The following is a 12945-nucleotide window of genomic DNA, read 5'->3' on the forward strand; positions in this document are numbered from 1 at the left end:
TAATAAAATAATTGGGCATTATATGTTTAACCATTCCTATAAAGTTTTTAGTTTTAGTGACATCTGATATTTAATCTCAGCAGATATCCATTAGGATGTATCAAAAAAGGAAGTCAAATTATACCTGGGATTGAGAGTATTTTTGACAAAATGTGGGTTTCTTTTTGTTAGTCTGTTACTCTGAATTATTGCTTTACTTAAAGCTTCTTCCACAAAGCCTTGTGGTTTTTCAAGCTTTGTCTAGGCCTGACTTGGATATGAGGGCTTGAAATTTTCAGCTGCACAGAGTCAACCCGTCAGATGACTTTAACACAGTGTACATATTAGGAATGCTGTTTTCACCCAAGAGCCTGGAAACTTGGGCAGTGCTCACAACCATGCTGTTAAAAGCCAAAATATGCCGGAGTCAGTCCTGCACACTTATTGTGTCTCAAAACCCCAAGGCCTGGGGCTACGTATTATGAAAGATAAAAATGATCTGTGGCTGGGTTATGGGTAGTCAAGCGGCTTAAATCTAAGAGGACACTTGTGCAGAAACACATAGTGCAGAGCAGGATTTGGAAAGGGCTGTGTGTGTGACACAGAGGTAAAGAGCAGTAGGTTCTGCACGGGTCTTTTGGAATGGAGACCTGGGATGGGGGCGGGGGGGGGGGTGTGGACTTTGGAGCCAGGCCTTGAATAATTGGTAGGTACCCTGTAAGAATAATTATAGGACATTCACACTTTGGAAAGACTGTGAGAATTAGTGTTGGAAAGGAGTTTACAAAGTTACCTTTTGAGAATTAAATTACGTTATCACGAAATAGTAGGCAGCAAAACGTCTTGAGGCCCGAAAGAGTTCTCAACACAAGAAGGCGAGCCATAGGAAACGGTGTTTCGTGTGGATCCGGAAGTTCCCCGGAAAAGAGAGTACTTCCAGGAACTTGAACTCCTTGGTCGTTACAGCCATGTCCCCTCCTGTAGGTGGAATGTTTTCATTGAGGTACACCACAGCTGGAGTGAAATGCTCTTTCAGTTGTTTTCTCCCTCTTTGTCCTTAGAACATAATGATTGAGAGTATGGCCTCAGAATCATAACTGGTCCATGTTCCATTTCTGACCTCACTAGCAGAATGAGTCTTGAAGACATAAGAACCTTGGTTTCTTCATTAGTATTATGGTACTAAAAGTTACCTATTTGCTAGGGTAATTCTGAGAACTGAATAAGAGTATTGGTCTGAAAAGTTGAACACCGGGCTCGGTACATGACATTCAACAAAACTGCGAAATGCGATCTGTAATTTTATACTCACCAAGAAGCCTTAATCACTAATTTCTAGGTAGCTTAATCATTTGAAACGGGATGCACAGAACTGATGCTTAGGTGTTCTAGTAACCAAATGAAATATTCCCATGATAAGTTAAACTCCAGCATTTTCAAGTGATGCTGGTTAGCATTAGTTTATCATTTCTGGAAAGTCTGGAAAAGCTCTGTTTCTGAACCTGCAGGAAGCCTAGGGACCCACTTGAATAAACCTACCAGTGTTGAACACCGGCTTATGAGGTTTCTCAGGGAGTAATGATGGCTAACTTTGAGCATTCACTGCGGGCCAGGCACCCCACTGAGTGTGTTACCTGCCATGATATCTGAGCCTCACAAATGACTCTGAGGTGGGTACAGTGGTTCTCCACTTACAGATGAGAAGGTTGGAGCCTGGAGAGGCTAGACAGCACCAGCATTTGAGCCTCAGTCGGCCTGAGTTCTCAGCTTTTGGATACTGGACTGCACAAGACTCCTGTGAGAAGGACCCGGTTTCACATCCAGTTCTACTCCCCTCCAGGAATATGATCTTAAACAAGTTGTTTTTGCCTGTCCAAGCCTGAGATTCTTCATCTGAAACACAATATGAGTACCTCCTGTGTAGGCTTGCGTGGAGGGTTAGGTCTAAAATGTGTAAAGTGCCTGTCACAGTTTCTAACGCATGATGGAAACTTAACAGGAGGTAAGTGTGGTTGTTTGCGGCTCTCTAGACTGCTTTCTGCTCTCCACTTCCTCCTTGGCACGTGACCTGTCTGTACTTTCAAATACATGTCAGAATATAACTTGATTGTTTAAATCAGAAATAACTAAGGCTGTTACTAGTTTTAAGGGCTGACATTTTTTCCTTCATAGCCACACACATTTCTTTTCACTGTTGTGATAATATGTATGAAACATAAAATATGCCATTTTCACCGTTTTTAACTCTACAACGCAGTGGCATTAATTGCATCGATGCTGCTGTGTAACCATCACCACTGCGTTTCCAGATCTTTTCCATCACCCAAAGCAAACACTCTGTAACCAAAACTCCCTCTTCTCCCCTGCCCTCAGCCCCTTTAATCTGTTTTCTGTCTCCATCAATTTGCCTATTGTAGAATCATACCGTTTTCATCCTTTTGTGTCAGGTTAATTTCACTTAGCATAACGTTTTCAAGGACCGTACATGTGTTAGCATATATCAGAACTTCATTCCTTCTTAGGGCTAAATAATATTCCCTTTATGAATAATACCACATTTTGTTTATCTACCCATCCATCAGTGGACATCTGGGTAGTTTCTACCATATCAGCCACATGTACTTTACTTGTTTATTTATTGAAGTAATATCTGACATAAGATGTCATATTAGTTTCGGGTGTACAACATAATCTCCAATTTTATGTATTGCTACACTACCATTGTAAGTGTGGTTACCATCTGTCACTGTACAGAGTTATTACGGTATTATTGAATATACTCCCTATGCTGTACTTTTCATCCCTGTGACTTACTTATAACTGGAAGTTTCTGCCTCTTAATCACCTTCACCATTTTTGCCCCTACAACCAACCCCCTCCCTTCTGGCAACCAACAGTTTGTTCTCCGTATTCGTGATTCTGTTTCTGTTTGCTGTTGTTATTGTTGTTTGGCTGGTTAGTTTGGGTTTTAGATTCCACACATAAGTCAGATCATATGGTATTGGTCTTTATCTGACTCATGTGACTCAGTATAAGACCCTGTTGTCACAAATGGCAAAATGTCATTCCTTTGTATGGTTGAGTTTCATTACGTCGCGTATATATATACCACATCTTCGGTATCCATTCGTTAAATCAGTGGATACGTAGGTTGCTTCCATACTTGGCTGTTGTAAATACTGCTGTGATAAATGTAGGGGTGTATACATCTTTTCAAATTAGTGTTTTTGTTTTCTTTGGGTAAATACCCAGCAGTGGAATTACTGCATCAGATGGTAGTTCTATTTTTAATTTTTTGAGGAACTTCCATAGTGTCTTCCATAGTGACTGCACCAGTTTACATTCCCACAAACAGCGTGCAAGGGTTCCCTTTTCTCCACATTCTTTCAACACTTAGTATTTTTTGTCTTGCCGACACTAGCCATCCTTACTGGTATGACGTGATATCTCATTGTGGCTCTGATTTGCATTTCCTTGGTAATTAGTGATGTTGGGCATCCTTTCATGTTTTCTTGGCCATCTGTATGTTTTTGGGTTGTTTTTGGTGTGGTTTGGTTTTTGGCAGAATGTCTGTTCAGGTGCTCTGCCCATTTTTTAAGTCAGATTATTTGGCTTTTTGGTGTTGAGTCGTAGAAGTTCTTTATGTATTTTGGATATTAACCTTATTAACTCCCATTCAGTAGATTGCCTTGTCATTTTGTTGGTGTCCTTTGCTATGCAAAAGCTTTTTATTTTGATGTACTCCTCATAGGTTTTTGTTTTTGTTTTTGTTTTTGTTTCCCTTGCCTGTGAAGATATATCTAGAAAATGATGCTAAGGTAGATATCTAAGAGTTTATTGTCTTGTTTTCTTCTAGGAGTTTTATGGTTTCAGGTTTCACATTTAGGTCTTTTTAATCCATTTTGAATTTATTTTTCAGTATATTTGGTGTGAGAAAGTGGTCCAGTTTCATTTTTTAGCATGTGACTGTTCAGTTCTCCCCACACCGTTTATTGAAGAAATTATATTTTCCCCATTATGGATATTCTTGCCTCTTTTGTCATAGATTAGTTGACCATATACATGTGGGTTTATTTCGGGGCTCTCTCTCCTGTTCTGTTGATCTCTGTCTGTTTTAGCCACAGAGATTTTATTTTTATTTTTTCAGTAAGTAGGCTCCGTGCCCAGAGCAGAGCCCTGAGCTAAGAGTCAAACGCTTAACCGACTAAGCCATCCGGGCTCCTCCAGCCACAGACATTTTAACAGTCATTTGAGGCTGAGTTCTCTCATGATAGTGATCTCAAAGATACCTCATTAAAATAATAGCTTTTTAAATTAAGAACTATACTCTGTTTAGAATTTATTTTAGGGCTAAACCTAAGCTAATAGAGATTATGTGGTATAAGGAAAGTGATACCGTCCAGATTTAGATATTTTTATCTCTGCCAGCCAGTACTTTTATGTTTGAATCAAATAAAATATTCCAGTTGCAAAATATGTTGAAAACATGTGATACAATCCAGGTAGGGCTGATGTTTTATTTTGTACTTTGTCTTCATGTTTTAAAAGAATTACACTTTATTTACATGATTCTAAAGGCCAAATAAGCATTTCTGTTAATTTGAAGAATTAAAAAAAATCACTAAACTTTTTCTCAGATAACTGGAATATTATATTTGATTCAAACCCAAAATAATGATTGGCAAGCAAAAAATTTTAAATTCTAGCTGGCATAATTTTTCCTTAAAATGTAATATACTTTCAGAGGATAAGAGGGGACAAGACATGTCTGACAAGAGAGGCTTAGAATCTGTTTTGTGTAGTTTTAAAATGTTAGAAGGATCCTTGGAGCAGATTTAGATTTTCCAAGTCTAAACTAGTCTAGAGTTAATTGTGGCCCTCCTTTTTTTTTTTTTTTTTTTTTTTTTTTTCTCAATTGTATAAAAGGAATTTGCTGACAATTCTAAGGTACTTTCCAGGGCTTGTTTTGTGGAAATAAATGATGTAATGAGACTATGGTATAAGCATATACCCCCTAAATTTTCTACGTACCTTTTTTTCAATTTATTTAAAAAATATCTTAAATGTGCTCGTTGGCAGATATTGCTGTTTTCAGCCAGATGAGGACTTACCCGGCTTTCGTTTGTCTGGTAAGTATCCAGGGATAACATATGAGTGATGGATTTTAGCAGATGACCTCATTTAACCAGTAGTTTCATTGCTTTCATTAAGACAGGGGTCCCAACATCATGCACGGGACAATAACATGGAGAACTTACCTACGTATGTCAGTACCAGGGCTCCATCTTGGACAGGCTCTCCAGGTAGTAAACACGCAGCCAGGGTTGAGAACGCTTGTCTTCAAGCAAGAACCAGTGGAGGTTGGGTGGGGTGGTGAGTGAGAAGAAGTAGTAGGAATGAGCTGTGGTCATGTCCATCCTTTCCCTGCTCACAGCGAAACGACCCAAGAGACAACGATCACTGAGAACCCAGGGTTTAGAAAATGAAATAGCTTTTTTTCTCTGTTGTCATTGTAGACATGGAAGGACTTTGATGAAACATAAATGGTTCAACAAAAGATGCTCTAATGGATGACAGCGAAACTCCTACATATAATCTGCAGATAGAGCCACAAGATGGGTATCATCCTGGTGACGGCGTGGGAAGTACAGTAACACGCTTAGCTTCTGCATCCGATGAAAATGAAAATCAGCTTGACGGGGACGGGCAGGAGCGTCTGAGCCCGGGTGCCGGTGCAATGGGCAGACCTGCAGTGTGCGAGCAGGACAGTCTCAACAATAATGAGCGCTGCACCCCCAGCTATGAGGTGGCTGTGCGTGAGAACCTGGGGGACACTTCCTATGAAAGCCCCAAGGACGGGCAGGCCTCCGTGGGAAAGGACAAAAAAATACCTGGAAAAAGAAGCTCCAGAACCAAAAGAGGCACCACTAAGAAGATAGCACAAGGTACTTTTAAAAAATCCTTTTTTATACCGTTCTCTACCTAAAAATAAACTGTCTTCTCTCCCATACTCTGTATACTGTCCTACATCTTGCTTTACTTCTCTTTTTTTTTTTTAATTTTTTTAACGTTTATTTATTTTTGAGACAGAGAGAGACAGAGCATGAATGGGGGAGGGTCAGAGAGACAAAGGGAGACACAGAATCTGAAACAGGCTCCAGGCTCTGAGCCATCAGTACAGAGCCCGACGCGGGGCTTGAACTCACGAACCGTGAACTTCTCTTAATAGACTCTGGAGCTGTTTCTCCAGTAGGACATATGGATCCAGCCGGGTGACATGTCACACATGTGACGTCTCGCACGCCTGTACCACTTCTTTGTGCCTCTTCCCAGTAGTTTGCTGTAACAACGTGCTGAAATTTTAATTATTTTACATGCTTTCACACCAGGTACTTTAAACATATGTTGTCTTCTTCCTTCCCATAAAATTCTTCATGGGATCTTTCCAACTCCAGAAGTGAATAATTGTGTTAGCATATATTAATATACATCTTACATCAGTGTTGAATAAGACATCTAGTTTTCATTGTATCACTTTGGTTACAAAGTAATTCAGAGTATTTCTTTCTCCCCCTCCCCCCCCCCCCCCCCCAGAGTATTTCTTGTTTGGTGTATAGTTTGGCAGTTAAAGGTGGGAGCTTTGGACCTTGTTTTCCCCTGAATCACAGGCACCCCTGAGAACAGGCAGCCCCTGGTTGTTTTTCGTCAGAAACATGTGGGCCTGCAACATTCAGGCACATCTTAGGCTGGGACTCCTAGTATAGCCCTGCTTCACCCAAGTCAGCCGTCTTTGCATGAGGCTCAAGAGGACGAAGGAGAACGTCTCCTCTCATCTTCTGCTTCTTTGCCTGATTAGAAATATAGTCATTGTATCCATATCTGGTATTTTTATTCGTTTTTTCATTTGGAGTAAAAGATGAAACTTTCCGGTTCCTACAGACTTATCCTTATTATTTCAATAAAGTGATTTGATAACTTTTTTTAAATGTTTATTCACTTATTTTTGAGAGAGAGAGAGAGTGCACGAGTGAGGGAGGGCACAGAGAGAGGGAGACAGAGGATCCAAAGCAGGCTCAGTGCTGAGAGTGCAGAGCCTGATGCGGGGCTCGAACTCACAAACCATGAGATCATGACCTGAGCCAAGGATGCTTAACTAACTGAGCCACCCAGATGCCCTCATTTGATAACTTTTTACTGTAGCTTATAATTAGGCTTTCCTGTTGACTGATCCCTTCATCCTTGCTTTTCCTTAGTAGGCTGAAATTAAAATAATTTTTTTTTAATGTTTATTTATTTTGAGAGAGTGTGCAAGTGAAGGGGGAGGGGCACAGCAAGAGGAACAGCGAGAATCCCAAGCAGGCTCTGTGCTGCCAGCACAGACCCTGACACAGGGCTCAGTCCCATAAACCGTCCAGCGCAGACCCCGACACGGGGCTCGGTCCCACAGACCGTCCAGTGCAGACCCCGACACGGGGCTCGGTCCCACAGACCGTCCAGCGCAGACCCCGACACGGGGCTCGGTCCCACAGACCGTCCAGCGCAGACCCCGACACGGGGCTCGGTCCCACAGACCGTCCAGCGCAGACCCCGACACGGGGCTCGGTCCCACAGACCGTCCAGCGCAGACCCCGACACGGGGCTCGGTCCCACAGACCGTCCAGCGCAGACCCCGACACGGGGCTCGGTCCCACAGACCGTCCAGCGCAGACCCCGACACGGGGCTCGGTCCCACAGACCGTCCAGCGCAGACCCCGACACGGGGCTCGGTCCCACAGACCGTCCAGCGCAGACCCCGACACGGGGCTCGGTCCCACAGACCGTCCAGCGCAGACCCCGACACGGGGCTCGGTCCCACAGACCGTCCAGCACAGACCCCAACACAGGGCTCAGTCCCGCAAACCGTGAGATCATGACCTGAGCCGAAATCAAGAAGAGACACTTCAACCGACTGAGCCACCTAGGTGCCCCTAAAATGATTTTTGAAAAGAGATATGAAAGCCTTTTCTTAAAAGATCTACAGTAAATCAGATAATGTATGTAGTGCTATTTATATATAGATTGATTTATTCAATAACTGTAATCCAAGAGCAGTTTGTGCCTCTCTGATATGTTCTTTTGATGTTTTTGAGAACTGAGACCTAGTTGCATATGTATGTGGGTCAATCATAGCTTCAGGATGATGGCTGCTTTCATTCCTTCCTTCCACACATGACCTGATTCCATTTTCCCTAGGTGTGATGATATTATTTAGTTATTCAGTGCTTACTATCCAGCAAGCAGATATGTGTAGAATTACTGCCTCCTAATGCATTTGAAATATATGATTTATAAAACCTATGGATAGTCTTTATACAGATTAGCTTTAAGTTATATATCTTAAATGCAATGAGTTTAGAAGTGTAAGAAAATGGAGTTGGCGGTTGCAAAACCTAAGTTCAAATCTTCTGGTTCTAGGTCACTTGGTGAGACTTAATGATTCTGTACTTCAGTTTCCTCAACTGTATAATGATGATGTTCATCTGTATATATATCTATAAAATTCCTTTCTGAGCTATGAATTCCTAAGATTTTGAACAGAGGTCGTATGGTCTAAACTTGGTTAAAATTCAGTGACTCACCTCTGTATCTATAGAGGATTTTTTTTCTGTATATATGTAAGGGGTACGTTGTTATTTGTACTTTAAGTCTTGTTGTTAAATTTGGGTGAGCGGTAGAATTTTAAACTGGGTAGAAAGCTTCTCATGAGGACAGAATTACTTCTTTCTACACCTGGAAAGGACCTGGAATGCAGCTTCAGGATGGCCTGGGAGCCTTCTCCCTGTACCCTGAGAGATCGCTGAAGCTCAGGCTCTCTCAGTGCGTGCCCCGTCACCAGATCTGAGTGATCCTGTCTCTCTGACAGCTCCCTGGTTAGTCTCTTTCTGTCCATCTCCGCTGCCACAGTTCAGCGTCCTCCTCCTTAGCTGGAGTAAAGCTCCCTAAAGATGTCTCCATCTTGTCGCTCCGGATCCAGTTCCCATGTCAGCACAAACAGTGCAGAGAGTCCCTGCATAGGTGTCTACACGTGGGCATGTTAGTGCTTCTTTTTACTGGGAAATCCCAAGATCCTAAGGAGATGAAGCCTCAACATTTTGCAGATGGGCGCTTTTCTGATAATGCGATAGCTTTTCAAATGTGAAATGACGTATAAAGCTTGACACTCAGTCCCAAACCAGCAATAGTAAGGTGCTCTCTCAATACTTTTTTAAAAAACATATTAAGGGGCGCCTGGGTGGCTCAGTCGGTTAAGCGTCCGACTTCGGCTCAGGTCACAATCTCACGGTCCGTGAGTTCGAGCCCCACATCGGGCTCTGTGCTGACAGCTCAGAGCCTGGAGCCTGTTTCAGATTCTGTGTCTTCCTCTCTCTCTGACCCTCCCCCGTTCATGCTCTGTCTCTCTCTGTCTCAAAAATAAATAAACGTTAAAAAAATTAAAAAAAAAACATATTAAGGTGAATTTATTTACTCTCATGCCTCTTTACCTAGGTTAATTGGTAATAATGTTTTGTATTTCCAAAAGCTAGTACTGGAAAAAAAGGTGAGCAGTAGTATGAGGAGACATGTCATTATTTACAGGTTTTCTGGAGCTAACACTTGTGTTGTTTTTTTTGCTTTAATGAGCAGCAGGCTAAAGTCTATTAGAGTATAAAATGAGAACGTAAGAATAGTATGAAAGTGTCTTATAGAGAGGGGGCATTCGGAAGTGAATACCCAGAGGCAGCACTTCTAAAAACCTTGAACTTGGCCTCACAGAAGTCTGGTTGCCATTTTATGTATTATTTTTACTTATTTATTTATTTATTTATTTATTTATTTATTTTTAATGTTTATTTTTGAGAGACAAGAGACGAGCACGCGTGGGGGAGGGGCAGAGAGAGTGGGAGACACAGAATCCGAAGCGGGCTCCAGGCTCTGAGCTGTCAGCACGGAGCCCCACATGGGGCTCGAACTCGTGAACTGAGAGGTCATGCCCTGAGCCGAAGTTGGAAGCTTAACTGACTGAGCCCAGGTACCGCCGGTTGCCATTTTATTACGAGACTGTTTCCTTTAGAGAATTGAATCTCTTTAATACCATCAACTAAGCAGGATTTCAAGCTGCATCACATCACGTTCTCACTATAGTTGAATCTGGCATGGCTTTAAGTAAATATCCTAAAAATGAATGAAAGCGAGCCTATAAATTTTTAACAGCTTTGCTGAGATATTCACATACCATACACTTCACCTAATGTGTATAATTCACTCATTTTCGGTACATTCACAGAACTGCACGACCATTACCACCATCAATTTTAGAACATTGTCGTCATCACACAAAGAAACCCCATACTTGCTAGCAGTCGCTCCCCATTTTCTGCTGAGACCTCCCAGCCCTAAGCAGCCACTAATCTGCTATCTTTACAGATTCGTCTACTCAGGACATTTCATGTAAATGGAATTGTACAGTATATGGCCTTTTGCAACTGGCTTCCTTCACTTAGCGTAATATTTTCAAGATTCACCCATGTTGTGCCCCCATGTATCAGTACTTTATTTCTTTTTACTGTCGATTAATATTCCACTGCAAAGGATGTATCATATTTCACTTATCTGTTTGTCAGCTGATGGACATTGGGACTGTTTCTACTCTGGGGCTATATTGAATAATGCTCCTGTGAACATTACAGTTTTTGGGGGGCTTTGGGTTTTTTTGTTTTTGTTTTTTTTAGAGTACGTTTTTTATTTATTTAAATTCAAGTTAGCTAACATACAGTGTAGTGCTGGTTTGAGGAGTAGAAGCCAGTGATTCATCCCTTACGCACAGCAGCCACTGCTCATCCCCAAAAGTGCCCTCCTTAATGCCCATCACCCATTTAGCCCATTACCTCACCCGCCTCCTCTCTATCAACCCCCAGTTTGTTCTGTGTTTAAAAGTCTCTTACGGTTTGCTCCCTCTCTCTATCTTATTTTTCCTTCCCTTCCCCTGTGTTCATCTGTTGTGTTTCTCAAATTCCATATGTGAATGAAATCATATGATATTTGTCTTTCTCTGACCTATTTTGCTTAGCATAATACACTCTAGTTCCATCCATGTCATTACAAATGGCAATATTTCATTCTTTTTGGTCACTGAGTAGTATTCCATTGAACATTCATAGTACTACATCGTCTTTATCCATTCATCAGTTGATGGACATTTGGGCTCTTTCCAGACTTTGGCTCTTGTCAGTAGCACTGCTATAAACATTGGGGTGGTGCATGTGCCCTGTTTTCCAGAGTGGCTGCACCAGTTTGCATTCCCATTAGCAGTGAAGAGGGTCCCTCTTAGTCTGCATCCTCGCCAATACCTTTTGTTGCCTGAGTTGTTAATTTTAGCCATTCTGACAGGTATGAGGTGGTATTTCACTCTGGTTTTGCTTTGTATTTCCCTGATGATGAGTGATGTTGAGCATCTTTTCTTGTGTCTGTTAGCCATCTGGATGTCTTCTTTGGAAAAGTGTCTATTCGTGTCTTTTGCCTGTTTCTTTAATGGATTATTTTTTGGGTGTTGAGTTTGATAAATTCTTTTTTTTTTTAATGTTTTTATTTTATTTTTGAGAGAGAGAGAGAGAGAGAACAAGCGGAAGAGGAGAGAGACACACACAGAATCTGAAGCAGGCTCCAGTCTCCGAGCTGTCAGCTTAGGGCCCACTGCAGGGCTTGAACCCACGAACCACGAGATCATGACCTGAGCCGAAGTCAGACGCTTAACCAACTAAGCCACCCACGCACCCCAATATGTTCTTTATAGATTTAGGATATTAACCCTTTATCTGATATGTCTTTTGCAAATATCTTCTCCCATTCCCTTGGTTGCTGTTTAGTTTTGTTGATTGTTTCCTTTGCTGTGCAGAAGCTTTGTATCTTTTTTTTCCCTTGAGAGAGAGAGAGCAAGAGCGAGCTTGTGTGCACACACGTGCACAAGTGGGGGAAGGGCAGAGAGGGAGAAGGAGGAAGACAGGATCTGAAGCAGGCTCTATACTGTCAGCGCAGAACCTGATGTGGGGCTCGAACTCAAGAACCATGAGATCATGACCTGAGCCAAAGTTGTCTGACGCTTGACCAACTAAGCCACCCAGGTGCCTCAGAAACTTTGTATCTTGATGAGGTCCCAATAGCTTATTTTTGCTTTTATTTCCCTTGCCTTCAGAGAGGTGTGTAATAAGAAGTGGCTGCGGCTGAGATCAAAGAAGTTGCTGCCTGTTTTCTCCTCTAGGATTTTGATGGTTTCCTGTCTCACATTTAGGTCTTTCATCCATTGTGAATTTATTTTTGTATGTGATGTAAGAAAGTGGTCCAGTTTCATTCTTCTGCATGTTGCTGTCCAGTTTTCCCAGCACTACTTGCTAAAGAGACTGGTTTTTTTCCATTGAATACTCTTTCCTGCTTTGTCAAAGATTAGTTGACCGTATAGTTGTGGGTTCGTTTCTGGGTTCTCTATTCTGTTCCATTGATTTGAGTGTCTGTTTTTATGCCAGTACCATAGTGTCGTGTGGATTACAGCTTTGTAATACAGCTTGAAGTCCGGAATTTTGATGCCTCCAGCTTTGGTTTTCTTTTCCAACATTACTTTGGCTGTGTGGGGTCTTTTCTGGTAGTGTACAAGTTTTTATGTGGACGTATGTTTTCATTTTTTTGGTTATGTGTGCCTAGGAGTAGAATTGCCACATTATAAATCAGTACTTCATTTAACTTGTTGAAGATCTGCTGAACTGTCGTCCAAAGTGGCTACACCATTTCACATTTCCTACCAGCAACATATAAGGGTTATAATTTTTCCACATCTTCTCCAACACTTGGTAATATCTGCTCCTTTGAATGTTTATTTTTGAGAGGGAGAGAGAGAGAGTGCAAGCAGGCGAGGGGCAGAGAGAGAGGGAGACAGAGGACCAGAAGCCATCTCCACGC

The 12945-nt window shown here is 41.9% G+C and overlaps 1 protein-coding gene across 4 annotated transcripts in view; it reads left to right on the plus strand.

Annotated features, from left to right (window-relative positions):
* CNST (consortin, connexin sorting protein) overlaps positions 1-12945 on the plus strand; it is a 118643-nt gene that overhangs the window by 38471 nt on the left and 67227 nt on the right. For 3 of the 4 annotated variants that reach the window (XM_019422396.2, XM_019422404.2, XM_053909418.1), the window contains exon 2: positions 5496-5924. In XM_019422396.2, the coding sequence (XP_019277941.2) occupies positions 5546-5924 (379 nt within the window). In that variant the 5' untranslated portion in view covers positions 5496-5545. Of the gene's footprint in view, positions 1-5262; positions 5283-5495; positions 5925-12945 lie in introns of those variants that run through there. The other variant, XM_053909419.1, reaches the window with a different exon arrangement.

The sequence above is a fragment of the Panthera pardus genome, unplaced genomic scaffold (genome assembly GCF_024362965.1).
Source record: "Panthera pardus isolate Hobbes unplaced genomic scaffold, ASM2436296v1 HiC_scaffold_21, whole genome shotgun sequence".
Taxonomy (NCBI): Eukaryota; Metazoa; Chordata; class Mammalia; order Carnivora; family Felidae; genus Panthera; species Panthera pardus.